Below are 26,323 nucleotides of genomic sequence, written 5' to 3'. Positions count from 1 at the left end.
ACTGGTTTCGTGGAAGACAGTTTTTCCATGGATGGGGTTGGGGGATGGTTCAGGCGGTAATGCGAGTGATGGGGAGCGGCAGATGAAGCTTCGCTCGCTTGCCCGCTGCTCATCTCCTGCTGTGCGTCTCGGTTCTTAACAGGCTGTGGACCGGTACCGGTCCGCGGCCCAGGGGTTGGGGACCCCTGGAATAGAGAGTCTAGAAATTGGCCCCGTTCTGTGTTCTTTTATGTGATAGTTAGCTATGGCCACAAGAGAGGACTCAGAGAGACTCAGGAAAAAGTTTATTATACTCATAGATCCTAGAAACAGGAAGGATGGATTGCCGCACGGCATCATGTGCGGGAAACCTCAGGGTGGTCTGGAGGCAGAAAGGAGGAGAAAGGGGAAAACTGAGGCTAGAGCCTTTATTAAAGTTTCCGCAGGATTACTCAGCCATAAAAAGGAACGAAATTGGGTCATTTGTAGAGACGTGGATGGACCTTGACACTGTCATACAGAGTGAAGTAAGTTAGAAAGAGAAAAACCAACATCGTATATTAACGCATATATGTGGAATCTGAAAAAATTGGAATAGACGATCTTATTTACAAAACAGAGATAGAGACAGACATAGAGAACAAAGGGGGGGTGGGATGAATTGGGAGATTGGGATTGACCTATATACACTATTGATACTATGTAGAAAATAGATAACTAATGAGAACCTACTGTATAGCACAGGGAACTCTACGCAATGCTCTGTGGTGACCTAAATGGGAAGGAAATCCAAAAAATAGGGGATATATGTATACCTATAGCTGATTCACTTTGCTGTACAGTAGAAACTAACACAACATTGTAAAGCAACTATACGCCAATAAAACTTAAAAAAAAAAAAAAAAAAGGTTTCCTCAGGAAAGGCAAGGCAGGGCAAGGTAAACAGTTTAGGATTGGCTAATTTGAATAATTCCAGAGGGCTTTGAGCTATAGGAGTGGCCTCTAGTTTCCTGGTACCTGGCTCTGTGAATTTTAAAGCAGCTGGAGGGAGGTAGGGCTCTGGATTGGTTAGTTTACGTATCAAAGGCATGCTCCCTGCTGAGCCTTTTGCTGTCTCTAAGAATTGACTAGCTCTGGGATGGGCAGTCTCTCTTTCCAGCCAGAAAGGTTTTTAAGATGTCAGAATATCATAATATACAGAAAATATAAATGCAGCCCCACACATGTATAGCCAGTTGATTTTCTACAGAGGTGCCAAGGTAATTCAATGTTGAAAGGATAGTCTTTTCAACAAATTGTGATAGATATGCACATGGAAAAGAAATGATATAAATACAATTTTCCCCCACCAAAGTCCCATAATAGATTACAGACTTAAAAGCTAAAGCTATAAAACTTTTAGAAGAAAACTTAGGAGAAAATCTTTGGACCCAGGGTAGGTCAAGTTTCTCAGGCTGGACACAGAAAGCACTCACTATACAAGACTTACTGATAAAGTGAACTTTAGCAAAGTTGAACCCTTCTGCTCTTTGAAGACATCACTAAGAAAATGAAAAGACAAGCCACAGGCTGGGGAAAATATTTGTAATGCATATATATCCAACCAAAGAGTTGTATCCATAATTTTTAAACAGTGCTTACAATTCAGTGGTAAGATAATCCAGTAAAATGGACAAAAGATTTGAATAGACCCTTCAGTAAGATATACAGTAGAAGATGCTTAACATCATTAGTCATCAGAGAAATGAAAATGAAAACCACAATGAGATACCATTACATACCCACTAGAAAGGCTAAAATGAGAAAGACTGACTATACCAAGTGCATACAAGGAAGAACAACTGGAACCTCATACTCTGCTGGTGGGAATGTGATATGTTACAACTGCTTTGGAAAAGTTTGGTAGTTTCTAAAAGTGTGAAATGTGCACTTACCACCTAACCCAGCAGTTCTACTCCTAGGTAGTGTGTGTGTGTGTGTGTATGTGTATACACACATAGATACACCCACAATTTACCATTACTCAGCCATAAAAGAAAACTATTGATATATGCAGCAACATGAGTGAATCTCAGAAACATTATACGGAGGAAATAAAGCCAGATGGAAAGAAGTAGTACTGTTCTGGGACAGGCACAGCTAGTCTGTAATGATGGAGACCAGATTACTGGTTGCCAGGGATTGAGGGGTTGAAAGTAAAGGCCCACAAAGGAACTTGTGGGAGTAATGACAATCTATATCTTAATTTTGGTGTTAGTTACATAAAACTATACTCTTAAAATGGGTCCATTTTATTGTAATGTAATTTATATCTCAATACATTTTTTAAAAAATATTGCTCACTGCAGAACCATTAAGTGTGCATAGATCATATTTCTTCCTCTGTAATAAAGTGATCACAACCTTTCAGCCACTCAAAGAATGAGACTGCTGTTTGAGGGAACCATTGTAAGATGGTAAGCACTGGGGAAGGAAGACCAAACAGAAGGCTAAAGAAATGGTCTAGATCAGTGATATTCTTAGCGTCACATTCAACTAGAGTCTCCATTTTAACACTCCACTGCTTACTCAAAATCGTGCCAATAGTAAGAAGGTGTTTTGGGATTCTCTGGTATACAGACTTCTGGTTAACTGTCTCTTTTTCACTCACTTTTCAATCCCAATCTCTGTCCCATATGTAGTCTTCAATTCTGAATTCTTGTTGGAGTTCTGTTTGGCAGGAGTCAAAGACTTTGAAGGTAACTGCCTCCAAATTTACCTGCCACTTTGAGGCAGCCTCCTTTGCCCTGTTTCTGTAGCCTGTTCTCTTACCCCGACTTTCTGACTTAACGGAAATGAGGTTAAACACCTCATCCATTGATGGTCCTTCTGGTTCACTTTGGGAGTTAAAAACTTGATAATTACTTGTGTTGGGGAGATAAAATGCATGTGCCCCATCTGCCATGTTCCAGTAGAACTCGGTGTTGACATTTTGATCAATCTAGCATGGAAGTTTCTTGCAAAGAAGTCCGTAGAGGTGAATGATTTATTTTGCCCTTCCAGCTAAAATGTATCAATTAGGTCATTCCATCTTGATATGACCTCTTACTAGATCAGAGATTGGCAAACTTTTTCGGCAGAGGGCCAGATAATAAACATGTTAGGCTTTGTGGGCCATAGGATTTCTGTCATAACTATTCAACTCTGTTGTCATAGTATGAAATTAGTGAGTGTAATACTATGAATTGGCTATGTTTCAATAAAACTTTACAAAAACAAGTGGCAAAATGGATTTGACCTGAACCTTGTACTAGATTGACTTACTTTGGGAATCTAATGTTTTTATTTATTATAAGGTTCGTCGGTTTAACCAAAAAACTGTAATTCCCATTTTCCTAAGGAGTAATACTTTATTCTTGTTTCTTTAGTCAACTTCTTGCCCTATAACCATCCTCCTGCCTTATTCTGTCTTTATATTTGGCCCTATCTGTCTAATTTGATTAAGGCTAGTGGGAAGGCACTCTTGTTCTACATTTGTTACAGCATCCAGAAAGCTTTTAAAGTGCTAAGTCTAATGTCTATCACTAGGTCTCTAGTGTGCTCTAAGGAGATTTTATGCAAGATTTTAATCAATGCCTGTCAGTCAACTATAGCTTGTTAGCCAGCGTGCTTAGCTTTCCAGTTTTCTTTTCCCAGATTCCAGCTTTTCAGGTCTTCATGCATCTGTCAACCTGTAATTCATTAGTGTAGTACATTTGAAGCATACAGAAGGAGATATTATTTATTTGCTATTAAGCAGCCTGTAAGTGAATGGAAAGCTGTTGGGTCTCTTTTCTTCCCTGCAAGTTGCATGGCAACTCAACTATCCTGAATTTTGCCTATAACAGACCTCTGTAGATGATTGATTGTGAGCGGAGTGAGTCATGAACATGTGGTTAAAAAAAATCATGACAATATTTCACATAGAAAATGTTCAACTAATAGTGGTTATTAATCACAAAATGAACTTGTTGAATAAGCTGGCTTAAAAGAATTTGTTTCTTTTTTACATATTTTAAGGCAATTTCTTTTAAATATCCCAAAATCTGAGGAAAATACCATTCCAAATTTTCAGTTCTCTGTAAGCCTAACATGGGGAGGTTTCAAGCCTTTTTGACGTAATTCAGATTATTTGTTATGAATGGGTATTACAGAATCATAGATTTTTATCATTGAGAGGCTACCTTAGATATGATTGAATCCAGTTCTCTTACAGAATAAACGTCTAGTGAGCCCTGGTTGTGAATTAGATGTGTTTTACTGAAACTGGATTTTATATGTATTGATCCTTCCCACATTCCATCCCACAAAATAATAAGCTGCCCTAAAATGAGTATTTAATCCAACCAAAATTCAATGTTAAATAGTATTTAAATGGGTTATTGAGCCGTACTGGCTTTGTATCCAAAGCAGGGAGGGAAATGTTACAATAATAGTGTAAAGGTTATTTTGTGTAAGAAAGAAGAAATAAATGGATTTTCTCTTTCTATTGTAACATCTCATCAATCTTCTCCTTTCATAATTAAGCAATCAAGACCGTCTCAGACTTGCCAAAGCAAGAATTGCTATGGATTTTCCTGACCTTCTTTTTGCATGGCCTTAATTTCAAATAAACAATGGTGAATATATAGTAAATTATATCTCCTAAATGGTACTGATTTTAGAATAAATCATCAGATATCTATTGAACACCTGTTACATGCATACTGTACCTAGTTGGTAGTATACTTATTTAAGAAAACCAGACATAAACAAAGCTAAAAATAAAATAATATTTAAAAATTGATAAAAGTTTACTAAGTCTTTGCGTTACAAAAGATTTCATTGGTATTACAAAAGAATTCCTTGAAGCATTTTTTTAACATTTAAAAATTAATACATTTAAAAGATTTTTTGAGTTACAACCAGGTTTTCCAAAAATAAACAAACGTTAAGAAGTTGTTTATTAATAGTGATTTTGCTTTCTTTTTCATATAAAAATGCTTCTCCCCGAATCACAGTTATTAGATATAAGAAAGATAATTATGTTTTGCTTTTATTTATAAATATAATACATGATATTAGTCGAAGATAACAGTATTGGGAAAGTATAAAGAGAAAAACAAAAGTAGCTTTTTCTTATAGGAAAAGCTGGAAAATTTTTGACAATTTCCAGTATTTTAGCAAATCTACAATGAGCATTCTTAAGCTTATTTATGTACATCATTTAAATTAGGATTAATTGCATTATAAATATTATTTCTGTGCGAGCAAAATGCACATTGAAAATCCTGATGTTTACTACCAAACACCCATCAGAAAGATTAGGGAAACTTATAATTCCAAGGACAAAGTTAGAAAGTCCCCACTTCCCTACACCCTAGAAACTTCTGAATTAATATTTTCATTTATCTTTGCTATACTAATGGGTCACCTATGTTATCTTGTTTCTATTAACATTTCTTTGATCACTTGTTTGGTTTTTAGTTTTTGTTTATTGGCATTTCTTTTTTAGGCATGAATTTTCTCTTCATGTCCTTCACTTTTTTTTCTATTTTTATGGAAATATTCACCCTTTTCTTAGTTATTTTATAAGACCTCTTTGTATTTTGGAGACATTTAACACTATCTACATACATATTTAAAATTTTGTTTTCCTAATTGTCCTTTATCTTTCAACCATATTTGTGGTATTAGGTTTTCTTCCTTCTGATATACAAGTTATTTATTTTTATGTAGTTTAATGTGTACATCTTTTCATTTATGGTTTCTGGGTTTTATGTCCTGCTTTAGAAACTCTTTTCACACCTGAATATTATAAAATGTTAATTCCTATAGGGCAACAGTTTAATCATAAGTGTAGAATAGTATTTTGTTGTTTAATCTATTTAGTATATATATAGTGACCTCCTTTTTTAATTTTGTCTAGCTTAGTGGTTTTTCAATCTTAGCTACACATGGAATTCCCTGCAGTGATTAAAAACAATTTAGACACCTGATTCTGTGTCATCGGTACTGTGAGACTCTCTGGGTTGTGTCCTAGGCTGTCTATTTAAAAATATTTTTTGTTATGTATGTGTGTGGTGTGTAACTGTAGCATTATTCTAGATCTGGGGTTTTCAGCTCTCTCAGACCCAACTCCATCTTTCTATGACAGTTATTTTTATTGTCCTCTCTACTATCTTGAAATAAAAGTTTTTAGGTAATGCAATCTACCTAGTTACATATTTCAAAATTCAATATCCATATAAATGCCATAACTGGAACATAAAGGAGAAAAATCATTAGACAACTTAAAATAATATGTACTTTAGTGTGTAAATGCTCAGGCGTGACTAGACCAGAAGACATAATTAAGAAGTCACATACTTGTACCTATACAGAGTCACTGTGAAAAGGGAAGTACAAAATGCAGATCAGAATATGTGTTTTATTGGTTAACAGAAATACTGCAACTGGTGTTGGCTTCCGTGATATTCCCTTATGAAATATTGAGTAATTTTAGCTAAAGTCCTTAAAATGCAGTTTTCCCTTGATTTACATAGAGAATTCTGTGCTATTAAGGCTATGTAAAAACAAAGTCTTTGTTTTTATATGTGAAAGGAGGTTTAGTTCTAGGCTCAGGTAATCATAAACAAGTTTGTCACCTTTATAGAACATCTGATTGGACATATAAATGTCCTACTGGATTTGGAACAATTCTTTATTCTATGGAAGTATCCTACACAGGATGTCTAGCATCTCTGGTTCCTGGCCAGTGGCTGCCTATAGTGCTCCCCAAGCATTGTGACAAACAGAAACACCCCCATAAAATTCCCAAACAACTCCCAAGATTAGGATTACTCCCATTGGAAACCGCTGGGTTTAATCAGTTTATGTTCCAAATCAATATAAATACTGTAAAACATACTAAAATGTATAGAATCTGAAGTTGTTTTTGAGTCATACATGTACTTATACATTGAATCAAATTGACATCAAAGAATTGAATCAAAGGCATCTTAATTTCTTTTTATTTCCCCATCTAAAATGCTTGTCTCTCATTGTCTTTGTTTCTTAATGCAATATTTTAATTTCCTTTGTCTTTCATGCTAATTTGTGCTTATTGTACATCATCGTTAATTTTCAACTATGAGAACAGAAAACATTACAGTCAGTATTGTGAACAAAATCTTAATTACATCCGGTATTTGCAGTAATAGAAGAAAATAGGAAAAAGTAAGTCAAGGGGTTACCTTTGAGAAAGTGGTGGATATATAATGTGTCCCTTGAGGTCTTGACCAAGGTTAAAGTTTGTAGAGTGAAGATAATGCCTATTGTTCTTGTATGATTGTGAAGCTTTGCTTCAAAGTCAAATGCAGTTGCTTAGAAAATATCTTTGTAAACCTTTTCTGTGGTATGCTTCTATTAGTAAGCCTTATGGTAAGGTGCGACCCTAACAATGTTTTAAAAACATGGCTTTTAATATCATGGTAAGAATGAAGTAGGCTGTAAAGTTGACACTATTACAGGCCAGTTTCAAGTGGAATGATTACTTTCCATATTTATATAGATCTGATTTGGCTTTTAGATGAAGAATGAACATCTTTTTTTGCTGAAGCAAGTGGGAAGGTAAGTATGTCTGATGTTTTCATGCAGTGATGGAGGAATAGCCTAAAGAAATATATTGTCTACTTTCTAATTACTGTTGAGAAATAAGAGCTCAATTTTAATTATGTTAAAGAAATAAAGTCATTTTTGACAAGAGTTTTCTAAAATTTGGAAGTTTCATTCTAAATAATGTCATCTAACAGATCAATTGATTCATTACCTTGGGTACATGTTGTAGTTCCTTTTCCCTGGTAAGCTTCCAGGAGGTTGAGCTGCTCAAAACTAGAGGTTTTAACAAGAGAGTTATAGATGATCCCTTATAGTTAAGTATCAATTAAAATCTGCTCTTAAGATCATTTGATCCATTATCTCAGCCTTATTCTACTAGGTACAATTCTTTTTCAGGTAGACACTTACTTTCAATACCAAATGAAAATTCTTCCACCAAAACTATGGTTCACCCTTCAATCAGTAATCAAAAATGTCCACGCTCTAGTTTCCTGTCAGTGAGAATGATCGTGAATTTGTCTGCTTAACTCACCCTCATTCAAAGACGAGCTGAAGGAAAGAAAGTGTATAGGTATATTTGAGTCAGTATATACCAACCTAACTTCCCAAAGGATGGCAATAACAGTCATGGGAAACTGTGTTAACTTATTTATACAAATCTCTTAAATACAGCATTTTAGAACTTCTAGTAAGCTAAATATATTTCGAATCTCTAAGCAGGGTCTACAATATGAAGTGTTTTTCAAACTTATTTGGCAATGTAACCATATTTATTTTAGGGCTCTTACAACACATTGGTACTTGCTGATTGTTAATCCAAGACTAGCCCCCTGAACAATAGAAACCTTTTCTTTCACTGAGTTATATTCTACTGACATTAAAGTAGCTCTGTGAAAGGCCATTGTGTTGTGAACTATTGTCAAAGACATTGTCCAGTTTGCTGATTAGCATTCTTGGAATAAATTCCTCCTGTGATTTAATACTTGGTAAAGCTATGTGTTTTTCTCTTATGTCAGATAAGAATTACCTAAGCCATTATGCTTTCTTTTTGCCTTGCCTGTGAGGCAGCTCAAATAATTGTTGCACACAAGCATGATAATTACTTAGCTCTCCTGTTTAGCTGACTAAGAATTTATACTCTCCGCCTTTATATTTATGTAGCTTGGTAGTTAGATCCCAGCTCTTGAGCCTTACTTTTTTCATCTTTAATATAAGGATGACAATATCTACCATTTGGATTATTGTGAAAATCAAATGAAATATTTTTTAATTGCTTAGTCATGTGTCTAACATTGTAGAATGCTAAGTAAATGCTAGAGGACTTTTTTTTTTCATAATTTTTACATTTTCTGTTTCTAATTTTACAACCTTATTTCCTACTCATCTTTACTTTGAAAGCAACTCAGTTTTATTTAGAAATGAGCAAAGTATAAATACTAAAAAAAAAAAAATCACATTAAGAGCATTGCCATAGTGGATATGAAGGAATGAAATGAGGCAACCGTGAATAGAGTTGATGAAAGAAGTACCCCTTGTAAACAATGTCTCCAAGATTTGGTTTACAAGGAAATAGCAGCAGACAAACCACACCTTCACCCAGCAACCTGACACAGGCAGTCTTTCTGAGCAAAATGCTGTCTTGAACTTGAATCTGAGTCATAGTTTCAAAGTAGCTGCAGCTACTATTTTGGTTGTGCTGCATGTTGTGCTGTAAGTGGAAAAGAGAAACCTCTTCTATGGGGATTTTATAGGCCCAGAATTTGGGAGTGATTGAACTTCCAACTCTCATTTGGAAAAGAACATACTAGATATTTGGTTTAGCTGTCTTCCACTTGCCAGGGTTAAATATTGGATACTCTGGATTTTACTTCCATATAGAAGTAATCCCATGTAAAGGGAGTCATGGCATTTCTGACGCCGGACTCAAGGATAATGTCCATCCATTTAGTCCTCTTATTCCTAGTGTTGCGAGATGGGTGACTGGCTCTGTGGTCTCTTCAGCCCCACTAGCACATGGCTAGGATCCTGGGAAAAGTGACTATATAATTTATCATCCAAACCACACTTTTCAGAATGGAAAGGGACACTATTAATAATTAGGCCAGTATACCATAAATAAACCAAGATGGTCCTGGGTAAAAATGACATTTGGTCATTTTAGCTAATAACCCCTTTCTGTCTTGTCTTAAAAAAACAAAAAGGTTTTCTATTTTTTATGTTAGCCCTCTTGATATTTCTATACTTACTATAATAGCGCAGAAATTCAGAAAGCCATCTGCCCTGTTTTGATTTTTTTGAACCATGTGTTTTATTTTCTAATTTGGAGTGATATTTTCTTTTTGTATTCAAAATCACTGTCTATTACTGAATCCTATTTAATCACCTAAAAGGCTATCTTATAAATTATTAAGAAAGACATAATGATTCTTTCTTTGGACTCTACCAGTTAGGTAATAACCAAGGGACAAATTGAAGGACAGAGGTGAAATGGAGGTTCTTGATGTCCATGCCTGGTAATTGCATACTGAATCCTGGATCATTAATAGTATTAGAATATTGCTTTCATTTTCTATTTGCAGTTATATTTAGGCTGTTGAAATTAATGTTGATGACTCACAACATTCAAAACCAGTGTAAATGAAAGTTAAATTTTTATGTCTTATATGCCCTTCTCACTCTTGTTTTAACAGAAAAAAGCTTGGCAGGACCACAAGCGAGAATGCAAATGCCTTAAAAGCTGCAAACCCAGATATCCTCCCGACTCTGTCCGACTTCTTGGCAGAGTTGTTTTTAAACTTGTGAGTATAAAACTTGTGAAATATGCTTGGGTTTTAATTTAACATAAGCACTTGCAATTGCATGTATTATTCATATTTAAGACTGAATTTAAATCCATGTTAAGGTAGAAGGTGGATTATTCCAGGGAGTGTCTTAAGACAAGACTTGTTGTTTTCCTATTAATCACAGCAGTGATGAAGTGCATCGCCCCTCTTTGAAGGTCCTGTGTGTGATCTCCTGTGAATAGAAACATAAAGTCCTATGTCTGGGGCATGAGATGTTAGTGATGCCTGTTACATTGCCTTTATTACTTTTCTACTGAGAACTAATGCACAGGGCAAGTATATAATTTTTTTGGTTGCCTCTTCAAGTGAGATTTTAATTAGATGATAATTAATCTTACAAGGAAGGGTACTTATCTTTTTTTCTTTTCTTTTTTTTTTTAAGCCAACATTCACTGAAATTGTTTCTCCAGTCCCTTTCCCTACTCTGCCAGAGCAGCTAGTGGATCCCCTGAAATCCCCCTCTGGCGACACCTTCCAGTTTTGGGTTTTGTTTTTTTTTTTTGCCAGGCTTTCGAATGAATATCTCTTTATTGCAGGCTTCAGCTCTCTTGTGTCCTGTTGTCTGTTAACTTCTTTTGGCAATAAAATTTCATAGAGGAATTTAGGAATGTAAAAGTATATACCTAAAACTGATGCAATGTTATATATCAACTACATCTGTACTAAAAAAAATGGATTTAGAATACCAAATTGGCATTGTCTTTGGACTGAATATACAACATCTGTCACATTTACTTACTACTATTTTTAAATGTACATATTGTGTTGAACTAAAATACACAAATTTATTTCAAAGCTTTAATAAATTCTGAGCAACTTTGTCATTATGCGTTTCTTTAATCACTGGATATTAAAAGTATAATAACATTATATTTGAGTCTGAACTTTTTTTTTACTTTATTAGTATTGAAAAGATAGAGAACCACTGTTAGAGCAGAAATGGGTTGCTTCAGAATCACCCAGAGCTCTAGTTCTCAGTCTTTACCCCGACCTATGGAATCAAAATCTAATAGAAAGTAACTGTAATGATAGCTACTTTCTGTTGAGCACTTACTGTTTCTAGGCCCTGTGCTAATTGCTTTACGTGATATACCTTATTTCATCCCACAACAACTCAGTGCTATTATTACTCCTGTGTTTCACATGAGGAAATTGACACCTCAAGTTTAAGTAACATGCCCAAGGTTGCACAGTTTGTAATAAACTCTTATTTTTATTCATCCATCTTTGCTTTTCTATAATATTTAGTAGTAAAACCCTTACAGTGATACAAGTCTGTGGTAGAATTGGGGAAAAAAAGAAAAGAATGGAAACTTCTTGTGAAGCAATTTTGGGTTTGGAAATTAAATTGGTGGGTCGATTTGCAACACAGATTTTAAAGTTGTGACTGATTGAATAATTTAACTCTAAGAATGATGAGAAGGATAATATAGAAAATTATCTTTTTAACGGACTTGCATTTGAATATTTAAAGATATGCAAACATATTCATTTATATATTGGAGCACTTGAAATTCTTTTTGGTGTTTTCCCCCTTTCTTCATAGATGGAAGAAACACCCTCTGAATCGGAGAAACTTTACTCATTTTATGATCTGGAGTCAAGTAAGTGATTCTCTATCAGCATCTTAAAAGTTCTGTCATTCATTTGCTGAGCTGATGAGTTGCCTTTTTTTTTTTTTAAACTTTATTTTTCTGTCTCTTTATTATGTGAGGCAGCAAACCTTTTCATGCTTTTATATAGACACATTAGCTTATTTAATTTATTCCAGGGTAGCTTTGGCCCTAGAGGAGTTTGTGAGGTGCCATAGAGGTGTCCAGGTTAGGCAGTGAGGGGAGTATAACCCTTTGTCCAGCTGACAGAATAAATTTTACTTCTGTTTTTCCCTCCTCTTTCCCTTCTTCCCACTCTTGGTTTCTTTTTTTTTTTTTTGAAAGATTTATTGATTGATTGATTGCTATGTTGAGTCTTAGTTTCTGTGTGAGGGCTTTCTCTAGTTGCGGCAAGCGGGGGCCACTCTTCATCGCGGTGCGCGGGCCTCTCACTGTCGTGGCCTCTCTTGTTGCAGAGCACAGGCTCCAGACGCGCAGGCTCAGTAGTTGTGGCTCACGGGCCTAGTTGCTCCGCGCCATGTGGGATCTTCCCAGGCCAGGGCTCGAACCCGTGTCCCCTGCATTGGCAGGCAGATTCTCAACCACTGCGCCACCAGGGAAGCCCTCTTGGTTTCTTTTTGATGTTAGGGAACAGTAATGTGAATGGGGGCTCCAGGGAACATTTAGATAATAAGGAAAGTAGAAAGTACCGATCACTTAGGCTCTCTGACAGCGCTGAGCGTTGTTCTTCTCCTGAACTACCACAGCGGTGGCCAACCTCCTTAACACTGAGAGGCCTTGCAAATCTGAGTGTTAAGTGAACGTAGGGTTTCTGTTTCTTTCTACTGGCACAGATCACAGATCCTCTTCATTGAAATTGTAAATGACTTTTAAGTCAAAAGTAGCAAGAGCTCATGGAGTAAATGTGCTACACAGTTTAATATTTCTGGATGGAGACAAATAAGGTCATCTAGTACAGATTTATGGTTATGGAATCCTAAGTGCCAATGATAATAAATTATTATTTAAGGAATCATTGGGTTAATTTGTTCTGTTGAACAAGTAATTTAAAGAAAATATGTAGACCTGACACGAGCAACAGAGTTATGCTGTAGTTTCATCTTGATCTATCTTTTCAAGTTTTAATAGAGAACTAGTCATTTTTTTCTTCTTATATTACTGCTAGGTAAATAACATCTCTTGCAGTGAGTTTTACTATGAACATTAGCCCTGCTCAGTAGCAGTGTCATACACGCTGCCTTAAGTGAAGTGCTCTCAAACGTTATTAATTGAACTGTGCACTCCTAGTCTTCACACCCCTTTGTGGTATAAATGAAACTGAGTTTTTAAAGGGGTGATATTGGCTTTGGAACTTTCTTCTTCTGTTTGGGTTGAAGCAGTATCATATCTTGTTTATTCAACCTGAAAAGAACTTGAAAATGAGATTTCTTTGGTTGATTCATGTCTTTTTCTTGATGTACTTTCTACTTGACCAATTTCACCAATTTGAACTTAATTTAACTGAACTTTTCAGTTCTTGCTTTCTGTTTTTTTTGTCTTTGAGATGATACTGTTTATCAGTTAGTTATGACCTGGTTGTAAATTGTTTCATGGAAAAGTCTACTTAAATTCACTAACTAAATAAGCATTTATGGTGGTTTGAACATGTGTGCAGGAGGATGTAGAAAATCTACTAACACACATCATTACTGATTTTGGTTTTAATGTTTTTTCATCTGTGTGTGTATTTATTTTGTTTTGGTAGGTGTTTGATCTTATTTTGTAGATAACGTTTGGCAGAATTTGATTGATAACGTATGATAATGATTTGTAGTTGTCAAAAAATAAAAAGATGCATTTGATCTCTGTCAGAATGGAATCTAGGGTAGGAAATATCTGCCTTAACAGCTACCATTGAATACCTGAAAATTATCCATTGAAAGTTCACTGTGTGATTTGTACTATTTATTTTCTCTTTAAAAAAAGATATTAACAAACTGACTGAAGATAAGAAAGAGGGCCTCAGGCAACTTGCATTGACATTTCAACATTTCATGAGAGAAGAAATACAGGATGCTTCTCAGCTGCCACCTTCCTTTGACATTTTTGAAGCCTTTGCAAAAGTAAGTGTTAACTTTGGTATCTTTGCTAATGCCATAAATCAACCCTTTACTCCTTATTTCGTTGTTGATCCGTGAAAATCCAGGACCCTTCATGCCTTTATCAGTCCCCTGCTTTACTGAGTAGAGAATGGGAGAATGTATTGCTTATATTGAAAAGAGTATTATTTTTTCTGCTTTATCAGTATTCTTACTAATGGCCCAAGTATGTTCATTGTCAGCTGTCAAAGCACACACTCAAAAGAGTGTGCTTTCTTTTCTCAAAAGAAAGTAACATATTCCATTATTTTTTATGAATGGATTTAAGTTTGCCATTGAGTCCATTTAGTTTTGTGGTGGTTGTTTCAGCAATGGAAACTTCCTTGAAGTGAAAGAAATTATTGGAATCCATTTCTTGATTAAGTGAATTTTAAATAATATGAAAATATAACCATTTCTGATTTTAAAATAATTGCCCAGATTGCCAAAACATTTGTTTAAATGTTTTAAGTCATGAAAATCTTAGATTAGGGATAGAAAATAGGTATAATTTAATATTTCATTGTGGTCTCTTGGTAATGGGTACCTGAGTGCTCTTTTTGGAAGTGATTCTGAGGGTTTGTTTGGGCCCAGAGAGACAGAATGCACCGATTGATTCTTTTTCTTTTTCTTTTTAAATTTATTTATTCATTTATTTATTTTTGGCTGTGTTGGGTCTTTGTTGCTGTGCACGGCTTTCTCTAGTTGCAGCGAGCGAGGGTTACTCTTTGTTGTGGTGCGCGGGCTTCTCATTGCAGTGGCTTCTCTTGTTGCGGAGCACGGGCTCTAGGTGTGTGGGCTTCAGTAGTTGTGGCACGTGGGCTCAGTAGTTGTGGCTCACGGGCTTAGTTGCTCCACAGCATGTGGGATCTTCCCAGACCAGGGCTCAAACCCATGTCCCCTGCATTGGCAGGCGGATTCTTAACCAGTGCGCCACCAGAGAAGTCCCTGATTGATTCTTGATATCTACCCTGGGATAGGGACAAAGGAACCAATATATCCTTTGTTATTCTCATGTGTTTGCCGTCCTTACTTTCTCATATTATGTGTTTGGATTTGTTTAAATATAGATCATATTTTTAATAATAAGTAAAATTTTACATTTGAGGGTGATTTTGTCAATTTTACAATTTATATTCACACATCCAATGATACATTTATCTTGTGAATATTTTTAAAGTATGTTTTATAATCTGCTTATTTTCTAAGAATTTAAATGTGATTAGTGTGATTGCTACAGATTTATTCTTGTTTTTCCCAAATGTAGTTTTATTCTTTAGGGTATGCTCTTAACGATTTTCTGATAATATCATCTTAGCATTACATTCTGGTTTGTCTGTTAATTAAAATTGATTTCAAAATGTAAGTGTTGTTTATAATGCATCTGAGAAGTTTCTCATGTTTATTTCATATGCTTCTGAAAATTACAACCTATAGTAACGCTGTGTATACAGTGCACACAAGCTCTTTTGATGTTACATGCTATACAATGTAACACCTACTGAAAGATAAAAATATACCTTATGATGACTGTAACTTCATTTCTAGTGTTTCCTATTGAAAAATGTTCAAGTGCTAATTACTGGAGTTATTAGTGTTCATAATAACTATTTAAAAATACTTTCATTGCTTAGTGTAAATTGTAAATTACTATCTTATTTCTCTTGTTTCTTTTAAAATAATTTTAATCTCATGTATCTTACAATGAACTTTTCTTTGTGCTGTGTAGGGGGAAATTCTGTCATTATGATTAAGCAGACAAAATTTTAATAATGTACTTTCCTTCTCCCCACATACTTATATTTGTTATTGCTACAAAAGTAAAACATATACATTTTTGTAGTGTATGAGGGAATTGGACTCAGAGCTGTTATTTCTGCCTTAAAATATTGGTTAATAATCAGAGGAAAGCAGCATTAACCTATGGCTCCTGTACTTCCTTATAAAAGTTTTGTTTATATTTTATAGATTGTAGTTATTTTTCTGCTTATACATTTGTCCTTAAAAGAGAAAACTCTCCTCCTTCTCCCCTCCTCCTCCCCTCCCCCTCCCTGTCCTTCATTTTTTTAAAAGAATAGAATAGTCTGAAATTAAGCTAATCAGTGTCCTGCAAAGCTTAGGGATGAGCCCCTGAGCTTATAACTTTGCAAGTGTGTGATGACGCAGATCATGACAAATACGTTGCAAGTGGGTGGAGAATGCTGGACAGGGAATTTTATCCCTATCTACTGCCCCCGCCCCATCTTACTGGCATAGAATTAATCAAAGAGAAGAAATGGGCACTTCAGAGAGTGCTGCTTTCTTTTGCTGCTCCTACACGTGCAGACTGTCAGGAGTGGTTCTATGCTGACCTGCCTTTCTCACCTTAAGGAACTAACTTTTTAATTCACGCTTCAAAGAAAGCTGGCTTTACCTGGCCTCAAAAAGAAAAGCCTGTTTTATGTTTTGCTTTTCCTCCCACTCATTTATGTTCATTCAGGTTCTGTGCAGGTATTAGACATGCGAAGCTTGTGTTTTGGCTCCTCTAATTGTCATTTAAGATGAGGAATTCTGAGAGCTTTTCCATATTTGTTTTTATCTTATTTTTTTTGAATCTTTGATTATGGACTCTTCCAAACACACACAAAAGCAGAGAGACAGTTCTAATGAACCCTCCTCATGTTTCCATCACTTGGTTTCAATAATTTTCAAACTTGTTTTATATCTGATAGATTTCACACAGATGTTCTTTTCCTTTATTTGGATTTCCAAACATTCCTTACAATTACTCTTTTGCTGTCAGGCCTCTTGGCCTCCTGAGAGAGGTGTCTGTTAGTGAATTCACTGATCAAATTATGCAAGTTTTGTTTTGTTTTGTTTTTCTTTTTGTTTGCAGCACTCTTGTCCAGGGTTATCAAAATACATGGTTAATTCTAACTCTGAAAATTATCTACCAAGGCAAAGAATCTCAGCAAGTCAAAAGTTTTACTTGGGGATATGCATATATTTATCAAACTTGTACTGCCTGGGAAGGAAAGGGGTTGGTGGAGGATGAAAAGGTTCTTAATCCTGAGAGCAAATTTCTTCTCTGCTGAGCTGATAGCTTTTTCTCGTAGAAGACCATGATTAATTCCTCAAAAGTTAGCAATTTATATTTTGAACACTCTGGGGTTTTCTGTTGAAAAATAGTGTATATTTCCTGTTGGACTAGGTTCTTAGTGCCTCTTGTGCTTCTGTTGCTCAGGACTTGGTTTTGCTTGGAAAACGTCCCCCCGTCCCACTTCACTACCCCGAACACGTTATTGTGCAGTCTGTTTTCTAGTTATATTTCCAAGTGTTCCTTTTTCCTCCACTTCCTTATTACCAGTATTAGCCTCCCACTCCCATCCCCACATTCACACACACACACACACACACACCCACACACCCACACACACACAGAGCAACTGGCAATTGGGATTTAGAGATAGTAGTTTGCTGTATAAAATATCCTGTCGACTTCTGAACTTATTGCCTGGTTGTAAAAATTAAGTAGGAAGGAGAAATTTTTCTAGGGGAGGATATCAAGGAGGACTTCACATAGGAAGCAGAAATTAATGGCATGAATTTCAGAAGAGAAGATGGTGTTGGGAAACAATTATAGAGAATGGTCTAGAAATACTTGCGGGGAGCGAGGGGGTACTGACTCCTCTAACCCCCGGGTAAGAAAAATATATTGACTTCCTATGGAGAAGATTTGAAAAGGCAGTTGTAACCAGTGGAATACATGTTTCAGTTATATTTAGTGATTATAAAAAGAGTTTGAATGAAAGCATGATGCTTAAAATGTTTGTTTTGCTTTAGGTAGTAAGAGAAAATTAGCGAGGGTAGTAGTACCTCTAGAATTTCTGTAGCTGGGGAGCTGCAGAGTGATGATCTGGTTGGATGGAAACGTGGGAGTGATTTGCTTGAAGCTTTATTTGCATACTTTTTTTTTTTTTTTAACTTAGATTGTATGTTACTTGGGGGTGTGGCTGAATGGAAATAAAAGCGTAAGGTATGAGGAAAGTGGTGGTTCGCCACTGACAATAATGAAGGTGGCCAAAGGGTGGGAGATGTACTGGGGATACTTGTTAGTGAGCACAGTGGAGGCGTGTGACTATTTGTATATTCATCAAAAATAGAGGCCAGGCTCATCTCTGCGGGCTCTTTTTCAGATTGTTTAGAGAAGGGAAGATGTATTTTTCCATCTCCACAGGCCCCTTCTCCTTCCCACTCACCAACTTTTTTTCCTTCCACTTCTATTTTGAAATAAGATTTCTGGTTAGATTTCAAAATGGATTTATCTTGGCAAGACAACTCCTATGGTTCAATCTGTTGATAGAGTTCGAAACATTTGCTACAAATACAGAGAATGTATATACAAATAATGATGACTATAAACTTTAAAAGGTGAGAAAATTACAGTTAGAGGGCAAATTTAAATGGGAGGTTGAATAGTAGTATGATGGCTAAGTTGCTTTTTCAGACAAGTAAGTGAAATTCTCTCAACCTCAATTTCCTCATCTGTAAATGGGAATAATAATAATAATATTTACAGATTAAAGTGAGGGTTAACTCTAAAGTACTTAGAGTGTCTGACACGTTATTAATTTCTACTACTGCTGTGCCTATTTCCCATATTTATTTGTATTCTAGTATAAAACTTCAGTGTTGTATGTCCCCCTGTGTTGTCATGTAGCCAAGAGTGTAATCTGCAACTGATTGTAAACCAGAGTCTCAGGTGGTTGCTTACAGTTGTGCCCAGTGCTGGTATCCCATGCCCGTGCTGAGAATTACCTATCTTGTTGAGAAAAAAATTTTGCAGGCAGAAAATAGTACCTTTCCCTTAGTAACTGGCTTGGTTTCAGCCCATAGCTTTTGGGAAAGAAATCATTTACTATGTCCTACATTCATCGCAACTCCATGATTTCAGAGTAGTTTCTTGGGATTTCATGTAGGAAATATGAAAGCAAGCTTACTATGGTGAATGAAATGTTTCTCACACATGAATCTTAAAAGGATGAAATTAAATTAAAGAGTTTTGTTAGTTGTCATGTCATAGTTCACTGAAATGACATGGGATGTCTCTATTCCATCCCCCCAAACATACACTGGTAATTATTGGTAATGGTTATTCTAAATTTAATGTCAGTAGGCTTAGTTCTGAGCTTATTTTCTATGCATAGAGTATATTTTTTAGCGATCACTGTGCAGAGTTCTAGAACAATATACTTATTTTTTTTCTGGACTTAAAACTTCTTTTCTAAAAATGCATTTGGTAGACTGATTAGAATGTGATAAGCTCTGAACAAAAAAAAATAGAAAATGGACTAGTTGCATAAAATGTTTCAAAACCGACATTAAATTGGAAGCAACAAGAATAAAAGTGACCTTCCTGACCATGAAACAGATATGATTGTTAGTGCTGCCAGACCTCTGCAAAGTACTTTTTAACTTGATAATTTTATATAACTGCAACAAAATTTTTTGATTAGAAATTTCACATCTGTTTGAGAAGATGTTCCCTCTTTTTTTCTTTTAAACAAAATAATTTTCCTGGTACAATGTTATTTTTGTTATTTAGGGCACATCTGCGACCTCCAGAGCTTGCCTTCTGAACTCTACTTTTTAATGCTATTAGGGGGAGCTGGTTTTGCAATGTACACTGTGGTAGTATAGATTTGAAAGTGAGAATTTTAGGTGCTTTTTGTGCTATGATACTTAAAGTTTACATTCAGTTTCATTCTGAGTAAATTCTTTTTCACTGGGGGAGAATTTTTGTTTATTGGAGAAACAGTGGAGAGTGGGTTAAAACGAGAATCTGCTAATTCATAGGATGAAAATAAATAGTAATTTAATATTTTTGATTGAGATATGTTAGAAATAAGACACAAATGATAATATATTTAAGATTATACTTGCATTTGCCTGGTACGTGCCATTAGAGTGTTAATAAATAGTCTTTGTGATATTCTGCCATAGCCTCATAATTTTAGTAAAGTATATAAGTAATCATGGAGGAAAAAATTACTAAATAAACCCTTACTGGGTCTTTTTACTTGCCAAAGAATGGTGTACCTCCGTAAAAGGCAAGAACAAGTTTGTTTATGATATATTCAGTTTTTTAATCTTAAATTTTTTGTTTAGTTAGCCCTCTCATTCTGGATGTACTAGTGCTTTATTACTTCAGTGTTGCTGTTAGGCTAATTTGTGGGACAGATATTACCACTATTGTTCTGAAAGGTCAGGAGTGTGTATGTTTGCCACTTGGAGGTTTCAAGTTCATGTAGGACCAAATTTTAGAGCCTTTTTGTTGATCAGCTTAGTTGAATTTCACTACCGTAGCATGCTATAAAGTAGTAAAGAAAGCAATCTTTTGAATAAGTAAAGTGATGAATTATCTAATTACAAAGCTTATATGAAATGACAGTATGATAACTTTGGCTGCATTACTAAATGATCCCAGTGACTGATCAGATGTGCCTGGATTCCATTAAGGAAAAATATGCCATTAAATATTTAATACTAAAAGCGAGGAGACACACCAGGATTACTAACCTCCAATCACAGGGGTACATGTGTCTCTACATTTGGAGGTAGTTGCTAGTTGAGACATCTCTCTTGTCTGCTCACAACAGTTGCTAGAGACTTCATTATGGGATTATACTTTTCTTCTGGTTTTAAGTAAAGCAGGCAAACAACCAACATTCTTAACTGCATGCACACCCTGGCATTCTAATTATGAAAAGCTGATGCATTTATGATGTATTTATTTATTTTTTACAATAGATTGAATCTCTGAGTAGATTCAAGGGACAGTTATTCTCAGAAATGTTCTTCCAAGTAAAGTGACATTTGTAGGACACTTGAGATTTCAAAACAAAATGTGTATTTTTAATGATGATATTTATCTATTATGTTCTTCATTATTAACCATTCAGTTACTATTTCTCTTCCTTTATGTGCAAATAGCCTAGGATGAGTTGGTGTCTGTTTTCATAGTTAAGGACCAGATGCCAATTAACTTCTGAAGTTCAGAAGGATAATTAGTAAATTCTTAATCAGCATTTTTACTTACATGTATGTTGGTCAAGGTTGATTATGTACATAAGGCTAATGCTTTGATTAAAACTATTAATGGATAAACGTGTTGGCCAAGCCTTGTTGCCTTATTTATTTGAGTGTATAACTTGCCATTAATTCATATAGAGGTAACATTTTAAAAATGACAGTGTGTCATTATGAAATGGTAGAGGTTACTTTCATTGCTTTGGCCTTCCCTTTAGTGACAAAAACCTTTATTAGAGTACTATGTCTCCCTACTAGAGTATGACTTTCTTAGAGCTAGGAATTACATTTTATTTATTTTGAATCCCTAGAAATCTTCATTGTATACAGTAGGTGTTTAATTGTTGACTTAGTTAAATAATGCATGAAAACTGTACCTTTTCTGTTTTATGGTGTATTCTTTGTTAGATATATTTTAAAATTATTACATTACTGTAAATATACAACACTAGATAAAAAGGAATCTTTATTATGGTAAAATTCAAGAAGTTCAGTTGATAGCTCAGAATCACAGAAGCCGTTATTATCATAAATTCTTCAGGGAATAATGAATCATTATATTAATTATTCCAGAGTTCAGCAAACCTTTTCTGTAAAAGCCCACATATTTTACACTTTGTAAGCCAAGAAGCAAAAAGGAATTATTACTGGCGATTTGTAATGCACGCTGAGAGGGTTACTTATGGTCTCCATGGCAACTCCTTAACTCTTCCATTATAGTTGAAAGCATCCATGGATAATATGTAAGTGAACGGGCGTGGGTGTCTTCCAATAAAACTTTGTTTACAGACACAGAACATTGATTTTCATATATTTTTTACTTGTACCCAAATATTCCTCTTTTTATTTTCCCCCAACCTTTTAAAAATGTAAGAAAACATTCTGAGCTTGCAGGCTGTGCAAAAACAGGTGGTGGATCAGATTTGGTCCATGGGCCATTGCTTGCCAACCCTTAAATTATTTTTTGTAAGCCAGAAGATTTTTTTGTACACAGTAGGAGACAGCACGTCTTATCAAAAACTTCTCTAATTAAAAAAAAAGATAGGAAATATTTTATCTGTTACCTTCTAACAAGCCACTGGTTGTACAGTTTTACATTGCCAGTGACACTTGTAAGCATAGTATGTATACAATAATTGTTTTTTGAATATATTATTTTTTATCCTCAAAACATTAGATTCAATAAATTTAAAATGTTTTAATTCAGTAATATAGTAGAAGAGATGTAGTATTTCACTAAGGATTAGGAAGAAATAAAATTCTTAAATAGAAAAAATGTGTACTTTACTAATGTCTTACATACTTAAACTATCATTCTTAGTCTTTTGTTTTTGTTCTCTTTAACTACAGATGTTATAGTTTGTTCATTTGCCTTGAAAAGAAATGTAAATACACATTTTTCTTTTTTTAAAAAAATCTATTTGTTTAATTTATTTATTTTTGGCTGCGTTGGGTCTTTGTTGCTGCGCGCAGGCTTTCTCTAGTTGCGGCGAGCGAGGGCTACAATTCGTTGTGGTGCGTGGGCTTCTCATTGTGGTGGCTTCTCTTGTTGTGGAGCACGGGCTCTAGGCGTGTGGGCTTCAGTAGTTGTGGCTCGCGGGCTCTAGAGCACAGGCTCAGTAGTTGTGGTGCATGGGCTTAGTTGCTCCGCAGCATGTGGGATCTTCCTGGACCAGGGATCGAACCCGTGTCCCCTGCATTGGCAGGTGGATTCTTAACCCCTGCACCACCAGGGAAGACCCAAGACACATTTTCCTAGTAGAATTATTTTGGCTGTGTAACTCGGGTTCAGAAATTTTTTGTTTGAGTCTTCAGATCTTTTTCTTAGATAATGGATATTGCCTTCAGATTTTACTTTGTGATTTGACTATTTCTGTTATGAATGAGAAGGACCTCTCATGGGAGGAAAAAAAAGGTTTTAGGGGTATAACACTAATAGTAATGAAAAATTGTGATAAACTACTCTGTTAAATTTTACTATTTTTAGAAACAGAGTGATAGTTTTGATGGCAGAAATCAGACATTGCTATATGATGAAGAAAACAAGGTGGTATATTATAAAGGTAAGCAGGTAAGTTTGGGGATGGCTTCTCTAAGTCAGATGAAAAAAATGTGGCCTGATCAAGAGAGAAAATAGCCCAACTACTATCTGAAAGGGTCAATTTTCATTAAATTTTTCTTCAGTACCTAGTGTTACGTATTTAAAGAGACGTACTTAGATAAATGTTCTTTGTAAAGTATGATGAAGGAAGGACAGAAAGCCCTGTCATATTGGGCAAGCTGACTATAGCTCAGTATCTGGAAGAGCTTTGTCATTAGAGTGGTCCAAGGATGTATCAGGCTGCCCTGGCATAGCTTGGAGCTTCCTGTCCCTGGAAGTGTTTCACTCCAGATTAGAAACACATGTCAGGATGAGTTATCTCCATGAATAAGGTAGGGCTTGATGATATGTAAAGTGCTCTGTGTTTGCCGTATTCATGGTGCCTAATGGAAGAATGTAGTATATCTTTCCCCATCCTCTCTATCCAAGTCCAGCTTATTTCTTTGATGAAATCCACCTGACTAGGATTGATCCTTCCTTGTTGTAAAATCAGTAGCCACTGGTATTTTCTATGCCAATCATTTGACAATGGTGAATATTCTCTCTTTTTATTAGCTATATGTCTTCATTTTCTACATTCCCAGTTAGATTGTAAACTTTGTGAGAATAGGAGTCATGTTACCCAATTCCTTCCTTAAGCATAGTACAACCGTACAATTTTAGGCCTGAAAAGATCACAGAAACTATCCAGTTCCGTAGTCTCCCCACTTCCTTCCCTCTCCCTCTTTCCATGATGCATCAGTTGTGGCTCAGAGAAGGTTAATAAAATAGTCACCCAATGACAGGATGGATGCTAAAATTTAGGTCTTTTGAGCTCAAATGCTCTTTCCCCTAGTTGATGCCTAAGTGTTCAAGAATTAGTTTCTAAGTTGAAGTAAAAATGTGATAGAGCAAACAGAACTTAACGTTACAAACAACTTTTCAACCATATCTATTCCTTATATATTTTTTCTAGCTTTATTGAGATGTAATTGACATGTAACATTGTATAAGTTTAATATGTGCAATGTGTTGATTTGATACACTTAGATATTGCAGAATGATTCTGACTGTAGGGTTAGGTAACACCTCCATCACGTCACATAATTACCAAATTTTTTTGTGTGTGTGGTGAGAACATTTAAGATCTACTCATGTGGCAATTTTTAAATATGATACAGTATTATCGGCTATAATCACCATGCTATCCAGTAGATTCCCAGAATTTATTCATCTTATAGCCGAAAGTATGTACCCTTTGTCCATCTCCCCATTTCCTGGCACCACCCCTCTCTATTCCTTATATTGAAGGTTATCAGTATAAAGCCAGAAAATTAAGAATAAGTTACACTGTAGGATTACTCTTAACAGCATTGGAAACTAGATTAGATTGTCTCTATAATGATGAGTTTCAGTCTCAGGGACTCTGTATGGCTATGTTTAAATGATGGTGACTTTCCAAACCATCTGGATACATTCCCTTCAGATAACTCTGTTATAAACAGAACTGCTGTATTACATACTTGACAGTATGTGGATTTGTTTTGTATTCCTCATTTTTTTGTCCCATATTTACCAGGAAGCCAGTGGGTATTTAGACACTGGTCTTTGTCTTACATTAACAGATCAAGGGATAAATGAGAGATTTATCACAAGCTGCCTAGTGCTGCACTCACCCAATTTTATTTTTTATTTTAATTTTTTTTACTCTACAAAGTACTTTAACAAATATAATCACATTTATTACTTACAGCAACCTTCTGAGTTATTGTTATTATTCCTTTTAAAGATGATGGAATGCTTAAGGTCACACTGTTTTTAAATAAAGGAACCAGAGCTTTAACCTGACTATCATGATTTTAGATTTTCTCCATCCCACCGTACTGCATTCTGTGTTATGTTAGTTTTGTGTTAAAGCTCTAATTATGAACTATTGTAAGCCTTAGGAGCAAAACCAGAGTGAAAGAAATGGAAATATGTATGATAAGATTTCTATCACTAATACTAAAGCATTACTATAGGCAAAGCTTTAAATTATTTAATTAGGATTCCTTCTGTTCTCATACAGGTAGTGCATCATGTCTTACACGTCTCTGCTTCATATATTCAAATCTAAAAAGGGCTGGCAGGGAGGGTCGGGGGAGGGTGGGTTTTTCATATCAAATATTTCTGAGCTGATGCTGCCACAACTCTGTGAAAATAAAGCTGATTGAAATGGAATTTGCATGGAGTTAAGCTAACTTTTGCAATCTAGATTCCACAACCTTGAAGTACTGAATATTAAAACATTAATTATTCAAGAGCCTTCAGCTTGGTTCTCTCTTGTTTTCAAGCCGTTACTGGATGTGTTTTTTTTCTTGTAATTATATAAATGTTTGCATTTATGGATTAAACCATTTTATAATGCAAAAGAGTATATATGCAATAAAGAATAAAATCCTCTTTGGCTTCTTTGGCACCTGTTTTTTCTGTTACGGGTATTTATTTGCCCTTAAAATTTATACCTGACATTAATAACATAGGCAAATAATTTAGAAATACTGTTTTTGAACAAATACTTGTCAAGTAAAAGCATTGAAACTATGTGTGACCAAATTTGGCAATTGTGGGAGCTATTTCAAGTTTTAATTAACATTTTGTTTTTGTTTTGATGCTATAGGAAAAGATTTATCAAGGCACTATTTATGCAAAGCTCTTTCATCAGGATCAGTTGAATTAGGAACAGGATTAAAAACATACTTTACAGCACTTTCTTTCCTACCCTCCTCCCCCATCATGGGTGGCAGTATTTTATTGAAATAACAGGGCCAACTCAGCATCTGAAGAGGCCCATGTGACTTGCTGGTTGATGTCCTGGGCCCTGTTTCATCCTTTTTTTTTTCCCTAATATTTATTTATTTATTTGGCTGCCCTGGGTCTTTGTTGCGGCATGTGTGATCTTTTAGTTGTGGCACGCGTAGTCTTTTAGTTGTGGCATGTGGAATTTGGTTTCCTGACCAGGGATCGAACCCAGGCCCCCTGCATTGG

General features: G+C 35.4%; 1 protein-coding gene across 1 annotated transcript in view; it reads left to right on the top strand.

Moving 5' to 3' along the window:
• The window catches only part of SMYD3 (SET and MYND domain containing 3), a 707,726-nt gene that overhangs the window by 181,488 nt on the left and 499,915 nt on the right, over window positions 1-26,323 (top strand). Inside the window, exons 3-5 of the mRNA XM_068538514.1 lie at window positions 10,266-10,373; window positions 11,965-12,022; window positions 13,997-14,133. Coding sequence (XP_068394615.1) covers window positions 10,266-10,373; window positions 11,965-12,022; window positions 13,997-14,133 — 303 coding nt within the window. The remainder of the gene's footprint in view (window positions 1-10,265; window positions 10,374-11,964; window positions 12,023-13,996; window positions 14,134-26,323) is intronic.

Source organism: Eschrichtius robustus, chromosome 3, assembly GCF_028021215.1.
Source record: "Eschrichtius robustus isolate mEscRob2 chromosome 3, mEscRob2.pri, whole genome shotgun sequence".
NCBI classification, from domain to species: Eukaryota; Metazoa; Chordata; class Mammalia; order Artiodactyla; family Eschrichtiidae; genus Eschrichtius; species Eschrichtius robustus.
The sequence above is the reverse complement of the archived record's forward strand: the minus strand, read 5'-3'. Positions and strand labels throughout refer to the sequence as shown.